The sequence below is a fragment of the Chroicocephalus ridibundus genome, chromosome 1 (assembly GCF_963924245.1).
Source record: "Chroicocephalus ridibundus chromosome 1, bChrRid1.1, whole genome shotgun sequence".
Lineage (NCBI taxonomy): Eukaryota > Metazoa > Chordata > Aves > Charadriiformes > Laridae > Chroicocephalus > Chroicocephalus ridibundus.
The window spans coordinates 95,256,692-95,280,518 of NC_086284.1; the positions used below are offsets into that span (position 1 = coordinate 95,256,692).

The window sequence follows — 23,827 nt, forward strand, 5'->3', positions numbered from 1 at the left end:
GCATTAGGTGTATTAGACTTTTTTCTTTTTCTTTCTTTTTTTTTTTTGACAAATGATATTGCCTCTGCTAGCAGTAATTCCAAGGTTTTCTCTGCTAATTGTTGTCTGAAAAGTCCAGATGTACACTATCTGCATTTTTTTAAATTAGTGCATTTTAAGATCACTCCTGATCTTTTTTCCTGATGTTTTCAGACTGAGTCAGGGTGTATGATCCCTGCTGATAAGCCTCTTGGAATCTGCAGCAGTAGCAAGTACACGTGTCCTCACGCTGCTGCTCAAAAGCAGTAGTGTGTCAGTGCACACCGTGTCCTTTGTCACAGTCTCTGAGGAGCACCGCATCCTTACGCACCAAATACATGCAGTGTATTTCGGCATTTTAAGATTTGAGGCAGAGGTTTTATACCTTGCTTGTGGTGTAGGTCTGCCTTAGCGTCGGTGGTGGAAGTGGATTCTGACAGAAGGTGGGACTTAAAGGACATGCAGTTCTTTGTGTTCAGCGCAGTAAATCCACAAATACTTGGATTCGGAAACAACTTTGGATAGGGCAGCCTGTTGCGTCCAGGAAGGACTAGCTAGTTACATGGTCAAGTTCTTTATCAAATATGTAGTGCTTTTTCTGCCCCTGCCTTATTAGTTTCTCTACCCATAGAGAATCAGAGTCTCCTTATAAGAAATATTTTAATCGTTTTGCAGGAAATGAGTGAAAGAATCTAGCCAAGACAAGTTACGTTTCCAAATCAGTTTTGCAGTGTGTATATAGTTTCTGATGATGACGTTGCAACTCTGTTCTATGTATAGGAAAGAAGAGCTTTAAAAAAGGAAAAAAGGGAGACTCTCGCGTGCCATCTGGAGGTATATTAGAAGTCCTTATCAAAGAAGCAAAGAATTTAACAGCCGTGAAATCAGGAGGCACGTCTGACACTTTCGTGAAAGGGTCTGTGGTTTTTTTTTCTCCTCACTTTTTTAATGGCTACACTGAATCATATTTTGTCTGACCCAGTTTTTTCCAATATTTATGTGTATGGAATATCAGTCCTGAAAAGCAACTGGCATCTTGAAATGGTATGACAAAGAGAAGGATGCTGTGGGATAAGGGCAGAGAGGTACAAATTGTCCCAATGGTTAAATACAACCGTATTTAAATACTACTCAGTCAAGAACCAGAACCATTTGTGCACAAGTATCCGGTGTGCTGATGTGCACGCTGTTATAGAATATAACATTTGGTAAAATAAAACACTTAACACTCAGTCAGCAGAGAGAGGACAGTGATTATTCATCTCTCCTGGAGGCAAGAAGTTGTAAATTAGGGCTCTCACACTGGAGGTGATACCTGATCTGTCCATTATGACATTTACATTTTAAGGAAATTGAAACAGTACATATTTTTAACAAAGAGAAATAGCCAGACTGCGTTATGAATAAGAAACTTATTTTCAGGAAGATACAAGTCCATTTGAATTCCTTGTAAAACTGCAAACGGCACCTTCAAACACTGGCATGCTCCATCAAGCTGATGTTCTTTCTAATGGATGTCACCTGAAACATACAGAAAGAGAAAATTCATTATGTGTGCGAGGAAATTCTGTTTTGATTCAAGTAAATATGCTGAATGAGGAAAGATTTTTCTCTCTGCTGTAAATAGTTTCGTTATTTTTTTTTTTCTAGTACTTAATTGGGAAAGCTCTTTGGCATGTAGTACAGTGTCAAGGAGCACCTTTAAACCCTGAGGGTTTCCCAGAATTCTATTACTGACTTCAAACATAGTCTCTTAACTCTAACTGTGTCTCGTTGTTAACATTAAATATTCTTTGACGGAAGATCTTTAAAAATTCTGCTCTTGTGGCTTTCAGATTTGATTTTAAAGACACATTGTTATGAAAAATTTAAGGCCTGTGTCACTTATATGCCCGTATGCATGTGGGTACATAAAAATATATACAGTATGACATATATGCACCTTTTTGTTAGATGCGCAACATTTTGTGTTGGACAGTCAACACCCAGACTATACAGAAAAGGCTACATGTAGGGTATACTTGTGTTTGAATAAAATGAACATACTCCTGCATACCTCATTGTATTGGATTTTTCATAAACGTAAGTTGTGCTTTTGAAATGTTAAATTTAGGAAATAATGTATAGCTTAAAACATTTTTCTTTGACAGTTTTTGCTTTCAATACTAGCTGTCAGACTTGCTGATTTTTAGATATGCTCTAGTTCATTAGTAACGGTTTGAGTGTTGTTACTAAATGCTGACCATAGAAAATATCCTGCCTTTAATTCCTTGGTGGAACTGGGAATTTATCTTGGTTTTGTGGTGTGCTTCAAACTATCACTAAGCTTAATACACATCATGTGGAAAAAGTTTGAGCTATTCTTTCTGCGTAGTTGTTCTCCTATGCCATCTCTCTTTTCCTAGTATATGTGAGGGCATTTCCTTTTACCAGAAATAGGCTGTCTGATCCCACCGGAGCTCGCAACAGAGTTCAGGGAGAAAATGCTGTCAAAGCTTTTTTTACATTAGCAGTAGCAATGCGTGGCCAATAATCCTCCAGACTATTTTTAATTAGTGGAGCCTCCCGTTGCTGACGTGGATTATTCAGCACAGAAGAACAGGAGTCTGTTTTCCTTGGACTGTTGGTCTGTCGTATGTCATGGCTAAATGCATAATCAAGCTGCCGCGACCCAGTTGAGGTGCTGCAGTGGTCCAATCTGCACCGTTAGCTTGGGGGAATTTGACATAGGTCAGCCCACTGCAGTAAACTTAGCTCATGCTTACTGTCAAGTAAAGGTCTGCACAGGGATTGAGGTCTTGTGATAGAATTTGTTTGTGTGTCTGACCCTTTGGTATTCGTGTGCAACTACATAGTTATTCCGTCAGCTTCACTGAAGGAGGTGAAGGTACAGACTATGAAAATTTGTACAGACCTCTGGTTTTGAAACAAGAGTGTTAAGTTCACTTATTTTCACTAAAGGAATTCTCCACTAAAAGTAAAATGTGAAAAGCTTGCCAGACTTTACAGCCTTTCTGCACTTAATAGGGGGGTTAGGCAACTCAAATGAATAATGCTAATCTGCTGAAGTTCCTTCCTTGTCAGTCATGTCCATTTCTTTCTGGAGGACCTCCTGTCCTGGTTTGAGAGCGAGACTGGACTAGGTGATTCCAGAGGCCCTTTCTAGCCAATATTTTTATGATCCTGCCTATACTTAGTATCACTGAAAGAAAAAGTTTGTGGTTAAGACCGAAGGCATGGGGCAAGGAGACCTAATTTCAGTTTCTGCTGGTGATAACTGACATTGTAGGTATAAGAACAAACGGAGCACAAGTGCAAACTATGCACTTCAGGTATACGCTTAATTTAATAGCAGTGGGGAAATGGGATCCTGTTCCTATTTGGGACTTTACATGATTGTAATTCTTTGTGAATATTATGTGACACCCCATCTATATATTCAATTTTTCTTTTTTATATCTCCCAGATATCTTCTCCCAGATGACAGCAAAGCTACGAAACACAAAACTCCCATAATAAAAAAGAGTGTGAATCCCCACTGGAATCATACCTTTGCTTTCGGTGGCTTGAATTCAAGGGATATACGTAATGTCTGCCTAGAACTGACTGTGTGGGACAAGGAGTCACTCTCCAGTAATATTTTTTTGGGAGGTGTCCGTTTGAGCACTGGAAATGGTAAGATCCTAACTGACTCATGTTTGCTTTTCTTTTTCTGCTCTCCTTCTTCCTCACTGCAAGTGATTCGTGAATATGAGAGACAGAAATGTTACAGAGTGTATGGAAAGTATATGGAAACTTGGGGAAATTGAAAAGGGAGAGAAGGCACCGTGTAATATGTAGATGGTTTGGTTCTTTCCTCCATCGAGTGAGACATAAAAATTTGGTGCCCAGTTATACTTCAGCAAAGTCTAGAAGAACTGGGAATACCTTGGAAGTGTTTCTTATTGTCCCAGTGAGGAGGACGAGACTGATTTTGTCTGACAGCAGCCTTTCTGCTGGCGATGGTGTGATCTGGAAGAGGTGTGAATCTGTTCCTCCTCTGTTAGGAGAAAGTTGCTTGTGGTGCGGAGTGGGAATGTGTATGTACTTCCGTCCGTGTGCCGCAAAGGAGTGTAATGACAAACTGGTGCCCTCCAGGAGCTACTTGTCATCAGCATAACCCCCTGTACAGGTGGTAGTGTAAAGTGCTTGTCATCTTTCTGCAGGCTGTTGGAGCACACCAGCAAGTATTAAGTAACCGCTTACTAATATGCCAAAATGCCTCATGTTTTTGCAATTACCAGGTGTAAGTAATGGCAAGGAGGTTGACTGGATGGACTCTCAAGGGGAAGAGCAGCACCTCTGGCAGAAGATGATTGACAGTCCGGGAGTTCCTGTGGAGGGGATATTAATGCTGAGATCCAGCATGGGGAAACGCAGACTCTGAAAGACTTTAACTACTGAGGGGTACCGCAGGTACTCCCGACTTCAGTGGTGTTCAGGCTCTTGTCACTTTGCCCATTTGAAAGTGGGGAAGGCTTGTACTCTTTGCCTTGGATATTAAAGCTCCAAGTGAGATTTTAATGCATTCTGCACTTTCATGCACACCTTTTTAACCCAGGCTTCTTGTATGGATTGTGTTTCTCCTGAAGCCAGTGAGAATTTGGCCGTGTACAGAGATTGGACTGGCTTTCTCCGTCCCTTCTGGAGACTGGTGCGCAGCTGATGAAAACCTCTGCTGGGGAGGGTGGGGGGGCCACGGAGTGAGAAAATTTTCTACTTAGTCATTGAGTAAGTAATGCCTGGTTTACATAGCTCCTTCTGGGTCAAAGATGGCCTAGAAGACAGCAGTGACACGGTACAAGCAGATGCAGAGTGATTCTGTGCTTTGGTATTTGAAAGAGAAAAAGCCATAATGTTATGAAGGGTACAAACAACGTTTCTTTATCATGTTTGCTTGGTGGGCTGTGCAGCGTGCAGGATGGCAGGCTTGGGACCAAGCAGCCCACCAAGGAAGGCCAATGCACGGTGTTGCACGCTGGAAACAGGCGGCAGGTGAGCTGGTGCACAGTGCTGATGTTCTGGCATTCTCTGGCTTATTTTAAGGCACTGTATAAAAGGCAGTCTTGGTTCAACATAATCAAAGAGCATAGTGAAAATAAATCATAACTAATCTCCAAACAATTTCCAGAACTACATGGCATTACTGTGTTTTTCATTCAGTTGACAACTCTAGCCAAGATCTTCTGATGTCATTGAACAGAGGGAATACGTTCACGTGCCTGTCCCCCTCTGATGAGTTGTGCTGGGTTTGGACATTGTTAGCTAAGACCTCGATTCAATAGATCGTGTAGTAAAGTGATGTGATTAAAACACATGCCAGAATGATTTGCAAAACTGTGGAATTTTCTCTGAATGGGCTGGGATCCCAGTCAGCTGTTGATTATTAACCAGAGTAGGACTTTTTTCTCCTGAACTCTCCCTGTGAGTTAACAGTGGATTTAATGATAAAAGTGGGGTTTGGCCAGTTCAATCATTAATCTTATGAACAGTGACAATTGTTCAACAGTGATTTTGCCATTTGGTTTCCTAAAGTGATTTTACACCTACTTAGATTCCCCGTCCGCTGGGGGCTCACACAGGTCATGTGTGACGAGTGTGCTGTTTTGAATAGTTGCTGTGGGCTACTCCTACCATAATGAGATAGGATTATAATATTTTTTTTTTAAGGACAGCACATATCTGCTTGCAAGACTGGATAATAACATAATTGTATGGCATGTGATTGCTCAGTGTATAAGCCAAAGGAAGGTCAGTAAACTGAGTGAACTTTTTTTCTGAATTTTCCAGAATTAGAACCTAGCTTCCTATTTGAACTGTTAAATTAATCTATAGCTATTCTTACCTTCCCCCCCCCCCAAGTGTTTTATTTTTGGAAGTAATGTAGTATTAGTACTAAGGAAACAAATTGAGACATAATCCTTACATAAATTAACAGAAAAAACCAAACGTTCAAAGAATGTATCATTCCCTGTAGGTCAAACCACTAGTATTCAAAAAATTCTGTGAAGAATAAAGACCATAAAATCTAACTTCTTTGAGGGATACAAATGTTGTTCTTCACAATCCAGAAATTGTAAGAAATATAGATTGAACAACAGAATATGAACTGATAGCTAAGTAACTACAGCTGAAAATTTGACATCTGTAGCTGTCCTAATGTACGATTCTGTACATTTATTTAGAGCTAAATCCAAAATCTTAACATTTAATGTCCATTGCTTTTATTTTTAAGATACTTTATGTTGGTTTGGTTTGAGTGGCTTGAAACTGAGGGAAGTCTACAGGCAGCCTTTTAAAATCTTAGTATTATTAGATAAAAAATTATTTATTTTTATTAAAAAGAGTATCTTAGTTTTAATAAAAGTATTTGTCCCATTATGTTTCCTTTGAAAGTTATGATATGACTTTAAAAAGTCATTGGAGGTACTGCTTGCCCAGTTTGAGACCCCCAATTTTCAGAAATTACCAAGTCATCTTCAAAAATAAAACTCCCATAGAGAATCTCAGTTTGGGAACCAAAAGTCAGTAGTTGCTCAAGAAAACTGACTTCATTTTCCTTCTTCATTTTTTTTTTTTCTCAAGTCCTGCTCAAGTGAAGCAGTGAAACAAGTCTAGTCTAGTTTTAGCCGGCCTTTCATTTTATGCCCCAGGTGCTGTGAGCTGATAAATTAGAGCACAAATATCAAGCACATACATTTTATGACCTTTTTCTTATCATAATAGTTTCTCTTTAAGTATTAATTTTTGGTTTGGTTTAGTTTTGGTTTGGTTTTTTTTTTTTTGGTGTGAGCGTTCTCCAAAGTGAAACAAAACCTAGCTTTCGGCACCTAAACTACCTCTCTCTTTAACAGAAATTGTCTGAGTTGTCTTGGTTGTTTGTACTGCAAACCTGCATTCATTTTGGGAACAATAATATTATAGTGACACGGAGGCACGAGCTTGATTTTTCCACTTGCTAGAAGTTTATTCAAAGAGATAAAGCTTTTTAAATCTAAAGAAAATGATTCTTCAGGGTAAAATTCCAGATAGAGCTGTAGGGGAACGCTAGGCAGTTGGACGTGTTCGTTTTGTTTCATTTTAATGGTGAAAGTAGGAAAATAAAAAGAATACAAACTCTAGGATGGACCCCAAAATGGAATCCTTTTTCTCTTGCCAAACTGGAAAGCTTAACATGTTTTTTAACTGACCTAAACTTTTTATTTTTACTTGGAGTACAAGAGTTTGTCTAGTTTTTGAACGGTAATATTTTCTAACCTTCTAAGCATTAACCTTTTGGCTAAATCAGGTCTTGCTTTGAATGGAAAAAGTCTGTGCTTTACCGCTTCAGCTTCTGCTCATTTTGGTCCTATGGTAGAATTTGTGACGGATGGACTGCTCTGGGAATTGTCACCCAGCTCATATGCGGGCTTTAAGTTCTGCCTTTTCCTTCCAAAGGGCCAAAATTTCACTCTGAGCCTGCACATGAAATTATAGACTGGGTTGTGAATGTAGGTGTCAATTGCAGTTCGGCATATGAAAGGAACAATTTCACCGGGAAGTAATTTTGCCCGAGGCGGTGGTGTTGGTTGTTGATGGGATTTGGAGTAGTACGGTGAAATTACCTCCTAGATTAGCAGTGACAATTCTGCATTATGGTAGCGTATAGTAGATGTCACACTCTGCCTTAAACGAGCCTGGGAGAGATGATGAGCATCATGTAAACACTGGAGCAATTTGGAAAGCTTTGCCGTTCTATGATGTTATCGGCACATTTGTAGGAAGCGTTTGATTTGTGGAAAATGTCACATTTAATTATCTCTTATATCTTTGTTCTCTTCCTTTACAAAAATGATCTATGGTTTGGAAAAACAAGCACAAGATGATTAACTGCAGATGTGATTTCTTGTTTCCCGGATATTTGAATTAATTGCCTATAATTGCGCGTCATCATGTACTGTGGGTTACCAGGCTGAACAAAAAGACAGAAAGCCAGGAATTAGGCTAAAGCCTTCCTTTTGTATGTATGTTTACGGTATTGAAGGTGCATGAATGGTTTATTCAAACCTAATTTTTAGGAGAAAATAGCCACAATTTTACACTGATTTGTAAACTCCTGCCCTGAGTAATTAGACCCAGCAGAGCTGATGTTTCTAAAGTATTTCTCCACACAGACTTGAGTAACTGAAGATGTGTCAGTGGAGAAGAAACCTTCTCTACAGTGGTTTTTGAAAGCGTATTACACAATGTGTTTTGCTCTGATACATATTTTTTCTAGCAAGGTAACTACAGGGCTTTCGTCACTACCTTTTGCCCCCTTGTGATTAGATTTTGAGGGTTTGACCCATTAAAGAAGAATAAAAGTGCGACTTCTGCTGTAAAACCTCAAGCAGGGCTTAGTCTTTAGACAGCGTGGTTGTTGCCAGTGTCCATCAAAAAGAGCTGATGCTGAGGGCTCTCCAAGCCCTGCCATCAGACTTTGGTATCTGGACCTGTTCTCTGGAAGTTTCTCTGCTGAGTTTATCAGCTATATGAGGACTTTAGGCTTCTAAATGTTGATGCTCTTGCTTGCACGCTTACTTGCCAAAAGCAGGCTAAAATAGGTTTGCAATGGCAAACGTAACATCCTACGTAACATCCACTGTGTTACATTTGAGGGAGGGTGGGAGGAAAGCTGCAAAGACTCTGAGGGACACTGTTGCCATCTTCCTGAGCTAATCCAAGTGCCACTGCCTTCCTTGAATGCCTTTTAGATGCCACATTTTGATCTTTCTTTCACAGCTGGATGCTTTAGCAGATGTTTTAAGAGAGAAGGCATTGGGATGGTGAGTATGTTTTGATCATGGTGCATTAGACTGGAAGCTTATTCTTCAGTGCCTCTTCTTCCAATGCAGATTATGCTAAGGTAGGATGAAAAAAGCATTTTTATGTGTTAATTCTCTATTTTAATTTTCCTGCCTCTTTAGGCCCTGTCAAGGGTAATTCTAATTTGTATTCTGCAAAATATCAACTACACTATAACAGCAGAGCAGCCATTGAGCACGCCCTGGTACTAATTGATAAGGAGAGGTAACAGGAGGGTTGCATTTAGAGTGGCATAATTTTGGCTTCTTAAGGCGTATGCAAATTGCCCAGCTCCAGGCATGTAAAGTTCGCAGTTTGCTCTGTAGAGTCAGTGAAGAGAAAGACTGCTTGGATCTCCTGCACGTTCAAAAAAGAGCTCTGAGTCCTGTTTCCACAACTGCCTAGTTTGTAGATGTACACAAGCTCATAGAATCATAGAATTGCCTAGGTTGGAAGGGACCTTTCAGATCATCGATTCCAACCATCAACCTAACTCTGACAAACCCCATCACTAAACCATATTGCTAAGCACTATGTCCACCCATCTTTTAAATACCTCTGGGGATGATGATTCCACCACTTCCCTGGGCAGCCTGTTCCAATGCTTGATAACCCTTTCAGCGTAAAATTTTTTCCTAATATCTAATCTAAACCTCCTCTGGCACAACTTGAGGCTGTTTCCTCTTGTCCTATCACTTATTACTTGGGAGAAGAGACTGACCCCCCACCTCTCTACAACCTCCTTTCAGGTAGTTGCAGAGAGCGATAAGGTCTCCCCTCAGCCTCCTTTTCTCCAGGCTAAACAACCCCAGTTCCCTCAGCTGCTTCTCTTAAGACTTGTGCTCAAGACCCTTTACAAGCTTCGTTGCCCTTCTCTGGACACACTCCAGCACCTCAATGTCTTTCTTGTAGTGAGAGGCCCAAAACTGGACACAGTACTTGAGGTGGGGCCTCGCCAGTGCTGAGTACAGGGGGATGATCACTTCCCTACTCCTGCTGGCCACACTGTTCCTGATACAGGCCAGGATGCTGTTCGCCTTCTTGGCCACCTGGGCACACTGCTGGCTCATATTCAGCCAGCTGTTAATCAACACCCCCAGGTCCTTTTCCGGGCAGCTTCCCAGCCACTCTTCCCCAAGCCTGTAGCGTTGCATGGGGTCATTATGCAGGCAGGACCCAGCACTTGGCCTTGTTGAACCTCATAGCATTGGCCTCGGCCCATCGATCCAGCCTGACCAGACCCCTCTGTAGAGCCTTCCTACCCTCAAGCAGATCAACACTCCCGCCCAACTTGGTGTCATCTGCAAACTTACTGAGGGGGCACTCGATCCCCTCATCCAGATTGTTCATAAAGATACTAAAGAGAACCAGCCCCAATACTGAGCCCCGGGGTGAGGGTGGTACCTGAATCTTTGCAAGGGTGTCTCTGCCCTTCATCCTTCCCTTCGGTTCAGCAACCTGCACCAGAGCCTTGTACCTGAACGTTGATCTCCAGTATGTGGAAGGAGGCAGCATGCCGCAGTTAAGTGATAGCCCCACTTACTTTGATCCATACAAGGTAAAAAGTGAAATTTTACTTCCCTAACATACAGTATTGATTTTCAGCACTTTGCAACAATGACAGAAATAACCATCTCCTGAGAGCTGGTCCATGCACTTTGTAAAGTCTTTTTTTTTTTTTTTTTTGTAATAGTTTTTTAAAAAAATGTTATTATTTATTTATTTTTACACACAGAAATGTTAACATTTGAGAGCCCTAGAGAAATGGTGGTAGAACGTGTGAGGAATTCCAAAATAGGATGCGGACTTTTATTTGCAGTGATGTCTTTTACCATAACTCAGTGTGAGAATGCTGAGAAGCACCCTAGCAGAACGTTACCACTGTGTCTCATGAATTTCCTGCCTGGTGATTTTGTGTTTGCAAATGCGGTTTGATAAGTGGTAATAATACAGTGTTAATTATACTGTGTATATTGACACTGGAAGGTGAATCTCTACTTGCTTTTTAGGTGTTTTTTAGGTTGCTTTTGAAACTCACCCTTGCCGCATCTTGGCCCTTTCATTTAGATTAGTTATTTCAACAATTCTATTTTATGGCAATAACATCTATATGGCTGTGTGCTACTGCTCCTGAGAGCTTGCTGTATATTTTTGAGAATAGTTCCAATTGGTGGGGTTTGCCTAAAGCCAAGAGTAGTCATTTGCTGCGGCAATTAGAGAATGAATGTCCCGTATCCCTCATTCTGCTTAAAATCTGTTGCTAGCTATTTGTTTAATTATTCTGCTGGAAGTGAACAGTAGTAGCACCAAATGGCATTGCAGTATGTTAAGTTCTGCCCAAATTTTGACAAAAAAATGTTTCCTGCCCAGAACATTTTTGTACTGTGCACTGTATGTTCAGTTTTGTGGACAAAGGTGGCTGATAATATATTTGCAGCTGTTGTCAAGATTAATGTTCTGTCTTTTAAATTAAAATACTGAAACATGGCTGTGTCCTTGTCTCTCCTAAAATGCATTACAGCAAACCATAAATGTGTCTCCCGGGAATATCCCGTATTACCTCACTGAGGTAAAGAATTACTTCACTTATATGTGATGAATAATGCAGGAGGCTGGCAAGTCTTCAGAGATGGGACTCCTTCGACAGTGTCCCTCTCTCTGCTTTTTTTTGTTTAATTTCTACCCTTTAAGCATTTGTAGGCTATTTTTTCTGTCATAAATGTTAAATCTGTTTTCTTTTTAATGTGCAATTCTAAGAATAAGGGAAATGCAGTGTTCTCATCTCCCTTGCTAGAGAATTATTTTGCATGTGCCTTAACCCTGCACGTTCAGCAGGTCCCCCCCTCCATCTCTGAACCTTCTGCCTCTTCCCTAGTTCAAGGTCCTGTCCACCTGAAAATCCAGGTTTGTTCAAAATGCAGCTTTTCTGTAATTATTGGTCTTGATTTTTATACTTTTTTTTTTTTCAATTAAAACCAAAAAGCATTTGATCACTCGATTTATCCTTGCGGCTGAGTGGTGTTCACTTCAACTGACCTCCCAGAGCCGAGGGCTCTCTTGCATCTTTTCTTGGTTCGCCAGTTCCCTGGGGTTTTGTGCCCTTGCGGTCCCTTCCCGACTGTCTAAGAAACACGGAGGCAAAAAAATGCTCCTGGGCTCTGGGCCTGCGCTTGCCTCCGCTTGCTTTGGCTCGGTGTGTTGGATTCCTGCACCCAGGTTAAGGGGAAACCACCTCAGCAGGGTTCACTGGTTTCTTGGCGTGATTTGGGCACAGGCACCTGGCTCTTTCTGCCTCACACCACTGCTGTCTAGCTTGTCCCCATGCTGGGTCTGGCCTTTATGGGGGTGGGTCCTGGAACACCTGTAAACTGGAAGGCAGCTGCAGGTGGGGAGGTGCCCTCCTGGCATTTTTCTGCTCCTTGGACCTTTGCTTGGGACTGTACTTAAGGATTTGCTCGGCAGTCTGAAAGGCACATCTGTAACTTCCGTACAGTTGAACTGCAGTCTCTGCTCCCCTTCTCTTTGGGGTGACAGAAGCCAAGTTCTCCTTGTAAATTTGGAGTATGGGACAACCTAATTACTGAAATTCAGGTCTTGGGTTACTTTCTGGGTGCATGGGTGGCAATGGGAGATACGGTGGTACCCAAACATGCCCTGGCACATTCTGCACGGACACTGGCTTTCCCATCTGTTTCCCTTGCGTTTTACAGAGTGTGCGGCAGCTGGATCACCGCTTGGAAGAGGCCAGAGAAGCCCATGTGCTGTCCACGACTGCCAGTGTCCCCACTGGCTCCTTTAGCCCAGGCAGCCGTGCTGCTCTCTGCCTGCCACTGTCTGCAAACGCTTCCCCACTCTTCCCTTCACCGAGCTGCCATAAAAACATCCTCCAGCCACAGACGGGGAGAGAGATGTGGGCAGGAGCTACGTGGCCGAGAGGAGCTGTGCCATCTCCTGATGGGGTGGAAGCGCTCCCTCCCTTTTCCCCGTGGATGTGGAGCACTGGCAGAGTGAGGTGAGTGGCTGGAAGTGATCTGGGGCTGAGATTGCGCAGCCTAAGCTCCGTTATCTCACCACCTCAATTTAAAAAGTGGGTTGCGATCGTAAGAGTATTTAAATGTACTTCAGATTACTTTTTAGCCCCTGTGTTTTCATTAATTATGTGATGCGGTCTGACTCATGCTCTTATGTAAGTCCTGAGCCGTAACGAAGCTGCGTGTTGTAGTCATTTGGCGCAGAGCTGTAAGGGTCATTGGTGTTTTCATTAAAAGACAGCGCTTTCTGTCCCAGGGGGGATGGCTTGAGCTTCAAGAATAGGAATGCCTTAACTTCCAATTTTGTCTCTCCTCTGCAGGCATAGAGGAGGTGTGTGACTGCAGGGGTTGTTCTCATCAAATTGGGTGGATTCTTGGGTAGGATCTGGGGAAAATCAGGTCGTTTACAAAATTGTTTTGTGCTCATGAGAAATTGCTGCCTGCCACAATTTATCCCCGGTAGTTTCGTTTGCAAAAGGTCTTGCATGACAGAAACATGAATTCTTTTCTGGTCTAAAATGACTGAAGTCTTTCGGTTCATATTCAAAATTGAAAAGTACGTCCAGATTGATGCAGGAACCTTCAGCCCATGGCTGTATCCGCACACTGTGGTCTGTCTCATCTCCTGCAATGAATAGCCTGGAGGTGGGAGTGGAAAGGACAAGGCTCGTGGCAGGTCTTGCTTCTTGGAAAACAGTCTTTAATCCTCCCAACTAAAATTCATGCTTTAAACAGGATTTGCATTTTGACAGCAGTGGTAGGATTAGAGCTATGGCAAGAAGAGCCATATTGGTAGCACAACAAAGACTCCAGCCTGTGTGGTTTTGAGGGAGCTGAATTTTCTGTTAATTTTTTTTTTTTTTTTTAAAAATGCACTAGCGTTAATACTGCACCTTGTTTATGCAGTGTTATTTTTTTCTGGGAATGAAAGTCTGCAGGATGAGTTCTGGACTATATTTGATTATTTTATTTGAACATATAAATGCTGGGCTAGAGTCAGAAATACTAAGTCCCTTGTTCAAATATTCCTTTACCAAAAAGCCAATCTGCTACATCCCTGCATACGGTACATGCAGGCTGATTTGATTCCAAAACAGAGACGGCACATGATGTTTTTCACTGTTCCCTTCCTCCCCACAAAAACGTACAACAGAAAATGCCAGAAACCTTATAGTACTAATCAAGAACAGCTTTTCTTAATCACAAGATTTTAATAGGTGTTCTGTGTAGAACTATAACTAGTAATCCAATCACTTGTGCACGCTCCTCTATTTAATTCAATTTCCTGTAACAGCCCAGTGATTGCAATCACTTTCCTGATTGTAGCAATCGTAAAGGCCCGCTCCTGTTCACCCAGTCACGAAAGAAGGCTGGACGCGCCGATTCTGTACCTAAATCAAAATGGAGCAGCAGCAGATTGGAATTGCAGCAATACAGTAGAAAACTCAGACCCGTTAGAGATGATTAATATATTTTTTTAAAATTTTAAATCATTGGAAAGCAGCTGATGTGCTTTTTGAATGAGGAAAGTGAGGGGTGGGGAACCCGTCTGCCTGTGCATTCACGCTATACTCATACGCACGCCAAAGCACCTGAGGCAGAGGACTGCATCCGCCGCAGGATGTGCGTGGATGTCTCCACAGGCTGGCTGGTCCGCGTGTGACTCTTTAGGCCTGAAGCAATGTGGTGTGCTCAGCCACGTCTGGTTCTCTTCGTCACCGGTGTAACACAGGCAGCAGAGGAAAGGCAACTCGGGGTACAGCTGTGTCCACCAGCACGCTGGCTCTTATCCTTCTCGCTCCTCTACAGTGGGGTCCAGGACTTTCCTTCTCTTTGGTTTGGCCAGGTCTGGGAAAAAATGTTATTTCTGGTTTTGTCACCAATCCGGTCCTTGCGTCTTATTCCTAACGGCAACACTTAGAAAGCTCAGTCAGGGCTTCCTTGCCCTCCGGTTGCTCATCCTTGCAAACCTGGCATGACCATGTGCAGAGTTCAGGGTTTATCCAGACCTCCTTTGCCTTTGGCATCAGCGCTGCAGGCAGCCAGGGCTGTGCTGTGCTCTCATACGTACTCTGGGGAGTTTAGTAACAGTCTCCTAATAGCCCCAGAAGTACACCATCCTGGTCAGATCACATCCTTCCACCACCACCCCCTGCCCCCTTGGTGCTGTCACACTTCAGTCCACAAATTAGCTTTTGCTAACTGGTGTCAGGGCTGACTTCCCTCTCTTCATGTTCCCTTAATTCCCTTGCATGATCACTATTTCCCTTGCAGGATCAACCTTTTTAAGAGATATGCTAACTTCAGAGAGTGCGGGAGACTCAGTTCTTTGGTAAGGATTGCTTTAAGGATGCTGACAAACTGTTTCTCCACTGACACCAGAGTGTAAAATTAAACCATCCACCTCACAGTAAAAGACAAACAAGCGTCTGGCTGTTTGTGTCTGGCTGTGCTCTGAGGGGCAAGAATGAACAGCACAGACACTGGAGTGCTGCTTCTCAGGCATGTCAAATTATTCATCAGATCTATAAACTGGTTTCCAAAGCTTTAACTCTCAATTTTCACTCCTTTTATGCTTACGTTCTTCATGCATGATGTATATTTTTTGCAGTGGATTGGCAAGACTGTGGGCTATAACAAAACCAATCAAAAACACTTTCCTTTTCTGATTGCCTCCTAACAGTTTTCACTGAGCAGGGAACTTTTGTTAATTTTTAAGTGCAAACAAATATTTTCACAGCTCTGGAAATGACAAATCCTTGATGACGTTTCCCTGGGGCTAATGTTACCCTACCATCAAATCAACAGCCTGGTCTGTCTCCAAGATGAAGAGGGAAAAGGAATCTGTTACTCCAAGTCCGTTGGACATGAAAAGGCACGAGCACACCAGGTAAGAGCATATTTTTCTATCATGCATCGCAGTATGTGGCCTCGAGTAATTACTGCTCATCTTCTACACTGTTCACTGCTCCTTTATCATCTTCCTTCTGGCAATGACTTCCATGCTCCTGCTATCAGCTATTTTCTCCTCACTGCTGCTGAAAACAGGTACTTGCATTGCCTTTGCCTTATGCTTTGTGTCTGTGGGTGACCATATTATTAGTGGAACTGAAGACACCCCTGGGTCGCTTGCAGACTTTAAATTTGAGGCTGATGTCTCTGTTATAATGGTTTGCAGAGAGCTTACTTTGATGCAACTTTTGAATAAATCAATCAACTTTTATCTCCAAGAGGAATTTTAGACAACTATCTGTTTGCAAAACAATATTTTATTAATAAAAAGACTTATAAACAGTAAGAAAGAACACCCCCCCAAAAAAAAATTCCAAAATAAACTCCCAGAGACGTGCCTCAGTTCTTCACTGTCTGTACAAGAAATTCCATTGGGTAGTAATCCTACATACGCTTTTCTCTAAAGATGGCTGAAAGTACAAAAAAGCATCATGCATACTTCTATGCACAGCCAGAGAGACTTAACAATACACACAAAAAATCTGTACATCAGTGATTAAAAAAGCCATGCTTTTGTGTAGCACCAAGGGGAGAATTATGTGGATTAAAAAAAACAATTCACTGACAACTGCAAGCCCTGCAATCCTGAATTAGGGACACGATTGACCAATTTCTGCTTGCAGTTTCATCTCTTCTTTTCTCAAGGGAAAATTGTCAATAAGTGCAAAGAGCTCGGCTGGCGTTGCTGGGAAAGGATAGCGTTCCTTGTCCATTCCGTGCTTGTCCATCACCACAATGTTGAAATTGTAATGGGGGATCCTCAGCAGCAGCCTGCAAAATAACAAACTCATTTTGTTAAAGGTACCTGGGCACTTCAAACTAATAAAGGAACTCGTTTTGTTAAAGCTACCTGGGCACTTCAAACTAATAAATGGCAGAACCAGGCTGTTGGGTCTAAGCAGAGGAAGGCAGGGATGGCCAGAGGGGGCTATAGAGGGGGGGCTTTGTTTCAGCTGTAAGAACAAGGAGTCAGGCAGAGAGCAGGTGTCTGCACGTGCTGCTGGCTGTACCTCTGCATTAGGGAAGGGTCAAGGTAACTGCACCCAGCTCTGTTTGGGTGTTAGCGTAGCACATCCCATTACCTATTGCTATCGCAAGAGGAAAAAAAAAAACAAACAGAAGACAAAAAAAGTACTACATACATTGCCCAAAGAAAACCATTGCGATGGAGCTAGAGTTACAAGTAGACTATTCCTCTTCTTGTCTGGACTTACTCCATTTCCTCAGGCGTACCACAGAAGATGTTGCCTAAAATGGTCCTGGACTTTTTTCCTAAATAACTACTATTTTCCCTGCCAATGAGGCCTTCGCTTTTGCCTCTTTTAGTCCTCCTGTCCCTAGGAAATGCTGTCACTTGAAGTCTCCCTTTCAAGTGAAAATCAGCCCCCTGCCAGTCTACACCCAAGCCAGAACGGTTTAGGCACCTCAGTAAAACCACTGAATGTTGTAGTCAGGCTGGGGCGGCTGAGATCGTTTCCCATTTGAAATACCACCCATATCATTTCTACATGTGGGACTTCAAAGAGCAACCTCTGCGTCCCCTCCTGGCCTGGCCACCGCCACCAGCAGCGCCGCAGGGAAGGCGAGCTGTTGCTGCCGTTTGGGGCTGCACTGGCAGCTGCTCCAAGGCTGTCCTCGCGGTGTAACTGCAGACTGTCGTGACTGCACAAATACAGACATACTTGAAGTATTTTCAGTGGCAGCACCCAAAAATATAGACCTATGATGTGATCAAAGGGATACACAGGGAGTTCACATGAATTCTAAAATTCACTTGGGTTGAACAAAGGGTCAAGAAAGACATGGCACTTGAAAGAGTGGCATAGTCTTCAGTTTGTTTCCCATTTAAATAGGTCACGGCCCACTTAAATGTGAAACAAGCTGGAGTCTATGGTCTTAATTCCATAAATACCAAATGCCCGTGAATTTGCAGTAGCTATTGCACAGACAGAGATCAAATTAATCCCAAAACATACTCATCCACATCTACCTTCGAGTGCCTAGGTATGTATGCTAGAGTAGAGGTATATTTAGAGAGTAAGAGGCATGGAATGAAATGCAATGCATCACATGCACTAAGGTGCAGACACAACAGCAGTGAGAGATTACTTTACCTGACTTGCAGGGCAAGTGACGGGGGCAGCAGCTTTACACCTATTCTTCCTATTTGTGCTGGGAAGACACCCACCAATTCAACTACGGTAACGTGTCGGAGGTCTAAACCACACTGTGCCGGCTGGAAGGGTTAAAAGAAGAAAGTGGTGTGTTAGTTATCGGTGAGAGAACAGGGAGTTGTTTTGAGTGTGCAGCGAGTGTTCATAGAGGAGTCCAATCTTCTTATGTTAGTGAGATGGTTGAAACTGAAATGAGCACATACATTGAGAAGTCTGTAATTCTCGCTGTGAATAACTACAGCCTCATGACTCCAGGGGATGTTAAATGACAGATTCTCAACTACTCTAAGAAACATAACACACAGGGACCACCTCGGAGAAATGTAAACTTGTCTTTGTAATGACATGAAAAGATGCCAGGGTATTAAGCACTGTGCCAGTAATCTAACTTGGCAATCAAAGTAAGGTATGTGAGATGGAAGTTGACTGCAAAAAGTTTTCTTTCATGCCAACTTGTTCGACCACTGTCAAGCAGTGGGAAAAGTACTATAGCCTTTAAATTTAGTATTTTAAACTATTTCATTTTGATCAATACATTGAATTTTCTTGCCAAGTTAATCTAATGTGGGAAAAGAAACACTTTTTTTTTTTTTTTTAATACAACTGTAACTTAAGCCAGCAGTTAAAAACATCATCATGTTCATATCCCAGTGACTACTTATACTGAGTTTTGTTACAGTTAGAAGAAAAGAAGCAAGATAGAAGCACTTGTCGCTGTAAAAGAATATAGGACTGGCTCCTTTCCCTGAGGACACAGATACGTTTCTGAGATACATCCCTAAGTCTAGCAAAAATCCAACAAGAGCATCACATTTACAACACATAAGAAGGACAATTACCAGTAGTTTTCTTTTTTTTTGGAACAAAATACCCCCGTGCTATCTCCAGCACCCTGGATGATTTCTATGCTGAGTCTCTGGTCGTTTGTTTGCTGGTACACTTTTTTTCTGAAGCTATTCGCACCTTCCATTGTAGTTACAAAGTCTGCAGTCTGCTTTGCATGAACTGCAGCCACTGAAGTGCTGTATCGTTTGGGGCTTTTTCAACCTCTTTAGGAGCTGAGTTAGGGAATGATTATTGAGCACAAGTTGATATTAAGTTAATTTGGGGAGAATGGAAGAGGGATTCAGCGACTGAACAGTCAGAGGCAGCACAACCCAGAACTGAGCTGAATTAGAGACTGGGGAGATGTTTCAACTCAAACCCATATAAAAATGACTAATCCAGATCCTCCAGTGGCTGAAATATAACAGCTGAAGTTTGTGGATTTATATGAAAGAGTGAAACTTGTCCTCTGGTGTCTGTCTTTAAAGAAAAAAAATATTGTTGTCCCCTCCCCAAAAACGTGTTTTACCTGCAGCATTCCCAACTGCATCCTGTAGAAGAAGTTGGCTGCAGTAGGAGTTGAAATAATTAGCAGTCTCCGCTTCTCATAAAATTGATCCAAAAGCGCAGCTGCAGTCCTCACATTCACATTAATATTCATGGCTAGAATTGAATTTAAAACAAAAGCTGCAGAGCATACTGAAAACAGATCTATTTCTAAAAGCGCAAACTGTTATATAGTAATAAAGAAGATATGGGTGAAATACTGGCCTCCTTGAAGCCAACAATTTTATCTTAAGCTGATCTGGCCTGCAAAATGGATTGACTCCAGACTGAAGTTCTGTAGAGAGCTTTGAGCTAAAACACACTTATTGGTTGTGAGGTACCATCATCATCCTAGGAAAGAGCAGCCAAAGGTGGCAAAGGCTTCAGCTCTAAGTGCAAATTGGCAGAGGAGACGAAGATGTTAAGTTTCTTACCTCTGGGGCATTAAAGTTTGCAGCTGCGTTCCAACCCCACCCCCCTTCCCAAATTCTCACTGCCACCAGAACCGTTGCTCTGCCAGCCCTCCCGGTAAAGTGCCGAAATACTCACTTACGTGCACAGGTTGGCTCCACTCCTGACCACCCCAAATTGTACTGGCATACTCTAGCTGGGCTTCCTTGCAGCTCGTAGCCACCAATGCAGGAGAACTCACATGTAGCACCATAGTTATTTCCATCACCTGAACACTTGATGTAGCCATTATCTGGGGCATTTAATTTTACACAGCGCCTGACTAAGCAGGAGGAAAAAAAAAAAAAGAGACAAGGCATGCATGACCCTGTTTGCTACTAGGGTAGCATGGTCAGCGGAATACCAACATAGAAGACATTTTTACTGTTTGCTTTCTGTATTATTGGAGTCACATACTTAAAAAGCCCAACCCACAAAACCCCTCAACTCATACCTAAACTCAAATGATACAGACGTATAGGGGTATGCGTGTGATTGTGGTATCATGGTGAGAAGAGGTCATGAGGCACAAAGAGAGCTGAAGTTGAAACCTACAGGCTTCATCTCTCTATATTCAACTCCAGAGTTCAAGACCTGGAGTTGTGAAAGGGCAGCCCTGCTTGACAGATGTGAGTCACAGCTGAAAAAACTCCTTGCACGCTTGTTTGAGCAGCTCACAAGCTAAGTTATCAGGGAGAAGCCAGCAGGAGGGAAGGCGTGTAGAGCTGGAGGCAGGAGCAATCAATAAAGCTCTTCCCTGACCTGCAGAGCACTGGCCACCCACCCTGCTGCAGGCCTGGCCCTCGGGGTCTTGAGCAAGACTGCGTTCTCCTTTTCAGCATCCGCATACAGCTTATATACACATGTGTATGCAGACAAATACAGAAATGAGGACATTTCTCAAATTGCCTACTAAGCCAGATGCAAATCAGTGACTGTATTTACAGGGTAAAAACGTCATTCTTACCTCTGACTTTAACAAGAAATTTGCAAGTGCCTTTGTTTTCAGCTCTGTCATACACGGTATAGTGGATTTTGTGGTCGCCTTCTGGAAAATGTGACCCTGGTGGCAGGCCTTTCAAAATAACACTAAAAACAGGACAGACAGACATAAATTCACCAATATTTTCCTACTCACAATGCTGTAAAAGCCTGAAGAGTGACATTTGTGGCATGCTGAGATTGTCTGGCTGTGCTGCGTGACTGAAGGCTGTGAGTAAGTAAAGGAAGAAGCTGGGCAGCAGCGACCAGAGCATTGAAACTTGCTGCCAACGGCCCACCTGGAGTCGTACAGAAGGATCCCACCCTTCAGATTTTCAAGATCACAAGGGAGGCAGAGCGGGCAGGGCCTGCTCGCTTCCTATAAGACAATCCATAGTGTGGACAAGCATCACGCCATACCCAAAAGAACTCGAGTTTCCTTTTCCTTACGTAAGGAAAAGTGAAGATTGATCCTCCCTCATTTTGTATCATGAACTGTCAGGGCTGCAGCGTACCCCAGAGCTGGTGGAGTTTAAGAAAACTTCCAGCCTCTTATAATGGGGACATACCCTATCCGGCAGCTCTGCATCGCTCCTATGATTATACTGATGTACAAAAATGGAAGAGAAAACGAGATTTAATGTCACAGCAGAAGGGTGTGGTGAGCCACAACAGCGTTTTCACCTGGAATTGTTCCTATCCTGCAAACCTGTCAGGAGAATTGAGACGTGTTAAACGTATCCTCGGTAGTGACGCAGTGAGCTTGAGCAGTGTTCCACGAAATGGGAAAGCTCACAGGACTGCAGGACCCAGTGCATCTAAGGAAAGCACTGTTCACTCTATAAAGCATCATAGTTTAGCAAGATTTTATAAAAATAGATTTATGGAAAAGCTTCCATAGATTCAACAGCTAGTCTCTTCAGAGCTGGGAACAGTTACTCATATGACAAAGTCTACATGGGATATTCCCCAGGTCTTTTTTGCCTGACAGACATTATTTAATCAAAAAGGCTTTGGAATGTCTTTATTGTGACACTTTTCAAAATTTTTATTTTATCAGGCTTAATTTTTTTGATGCTGTTAATTGCCATAGAATTATCACATTAGACTTTAACAGCAATATTTTTTTTAACTGTATAATGAATTCTTCTTTCTGATATTTTTTTAAACTGTAACAATAAAAAGGCAATGTCATTGTGTCTTTCAACAGCTTTTTTGTATTCACATAAAACTGTAAACATCTTTAAGCTTACAACTTCAAGATTTTAAGCTTAACCAGTCCACTAATATAGAGTTAAAAGATGTAACTTGTGTAATGAAAAAAGCAGATTTTCTATACTTTTTCCATTACAATTATCTAGATAATAGATAAATTCTGCATGATAAAGATGGGAAAAATCAGAGACGCTGGTACCTTCAGAAGTGCACCTTGCTCTTCTGGAAAATGTGACTGTGAAACCATAAAAATTGACAAGGAAATTTTGAAGAAAGTGTTAAGTTTAAATCCCATGTTTAAAGCTCCCTAAGTTTCAGCTGAGAGGCATTACTTTAGAAGTAACTGCAGAATGCTGTGACATCAATACTCAGCACTACCTCAGGAAGAAACCTAAAAATGATTGCAGGTATTGTTTTGTGACATAATTCATCTTTTTTTTTTTTTTTAAGACAGTCAAATTTGCCTCTGCTGCTACCTCCAATACATTATTATCTTTTCATTGTTAAGTATAAAAGGTAACTTGGTGTAAGAAAACTTCTTGTATATGAGAAGAGACCCACAAAGAAGCTCTGGAAAATTTCACAGGTGCAGTCAAAATGCTATTGTCATTTATTCCATCATCTCCAAAATAAACGCAATAATCTGCTACCCCTCTACATGCCAGGTCGCAAATGATTCAAGCTGACAATTTTTAATTTTTCAATTAAGCGTGCAATTCTTTACAGGCCATTGACATGTGACAACTATAAACAAATATCTTTGATGAATTATGGAGAAAGGGTACCTGGCCACCCTCATCAGCTGAATTACTGACCAAGGACCCCAGGAATAAAAAGGAGAAAATGCAAAGGTTTACAGATTTGCACTTACTCTGTCAGAATCCCGTCAGCCGTGTCCCGTCCCTCTGGGGTGTCCCAGAACACTCTGGCCGTCAACTTGTTGGGCTCTGCCGTCTTCTCCTTCACACTCGGGCACTGGATTCTTGGAGGTTCGGTATCTGTTGAAATAAACATCACAGCAATGGCAAAAAGAGACACAACGTAAGATTGACAAACTTGTCATTTTGCAAGGAATTACTGCTGCATTTGATTTTTTTCAAGTACTTCTTATAATAGTGCCTTACAAGTAATATAAAAAAAAAAGCAGCCCAGGTAAGTTTTGAAAGCTTGTTTAACTGCTAGCAGAAGATTGTGACTATTATACAGGAGTTAAGGAACAGTGGCAATGATAAAAGACCTTGATGGAGCACAAAGGTGATGCACAGCTACTGGTCTTCAGCCACTTCTGTTGCCAATCCTGCCAGCATAGCAGAAATAGATGGGCGAACCAAGCCCAAACATCATCACAATCATTAATTAAAAAAAACACAAATTATCTTTAATAGCTTAGTCTCAGATTTTTTAATCCCTTGCTTGGGCTATACCCAAAATAAGTCTAAATCCCTGAAGTCATATACCAGCTTTGAAAATGAACATAGAGATAGGAACGCAAATAGAAAACAATCCCTAAAGTGCTGCTTAAATTTAAAGGGGGGGCAGGCTTTGTCTTTTCATTTGCAGGGCAGACACAAAAACTGTAACCTGGATTTCTTTCCAAAAAATAGCAATGCAAAATGGTTTAGGTCTTTACAAAGCATCAAATATACAAAATAATTTCATAGCCCCTCATATTCCACAAGCAACACACAATGTTTTCTACCAGTTTAACTAGGG

General features: G+C 42.0%; 2 protein-coding genes across 8 annotated transcripts in view; one reads left to right on the forward strand and one right to left on the reverse strand.

Moving 5' to 3' along the window:
• The window catches only part of SYTL5 (synaptotagmin like 5), a 94,236-nt gene extending 82,731 nt beyond the window's left edge, over positions 1-11,505 (forward strand). For all 5 annotated transcript variants that reach the window (XM_063343755.1, XM_063343774.1, XM_063343782.1 and 2 more), the window contains 3 exons: positions 799-934; positions 3,485-3,693; positions 4,302-11,505. In XM_063343755.1, coding sequence (XP_063199825.1) covers positions 799-934; positions 3,485-3,693; positions 4,302-4,444 — 488 coding nt within the window. In that variant the 3' untranslated portion in view covers positions 4,445-11,505. The remainder of the gene's footprint in view (positions 1-798; positions 935-3,484; positions 3,694-4,301) is intronic.
• Positions 11,506-16,215: 4,710 nt separating this feature from the next.
• SRPX (sushi repeat containing protein X-linked) overlaps positions 16,216-23,827 on the reverse strand; it is a 47,111-nt gene continuing 39,499 nt past the window's right edge. For all 3 annotated transcript variants that reach the window (XM_063343809.1, XM_063343803.1, XM_063343818.1), the window contains 6 exons: positions 22,986-23,112; positions 20,886-21,007; positions 20,022-20,201; positions 19,452-19,585; positions 18,038-18,159; positions 16,216-16,694 (listed from right to left, as the gene is read on the reverse strand). In XM_063343809.1, the coding sequence (XP_063199879.1) occupies positions 16,514-16,694; positions 18,038-18,159; positions 19,452-19,585; positions 20,022-20,201; positions 20,886-21,007; positions 22,986-23,112 (866 nt within the window). In that variant the 3' untranslated portion in view covers positions 16,216-16,513. The remainder of the gene's footprint in view (positions 16,695-18,037; positions 18,160-19,451; positions 19,586-20,021; positions 20,202-20,885; positions 21,008-22,985; positions 23,113-23,827) is intronic.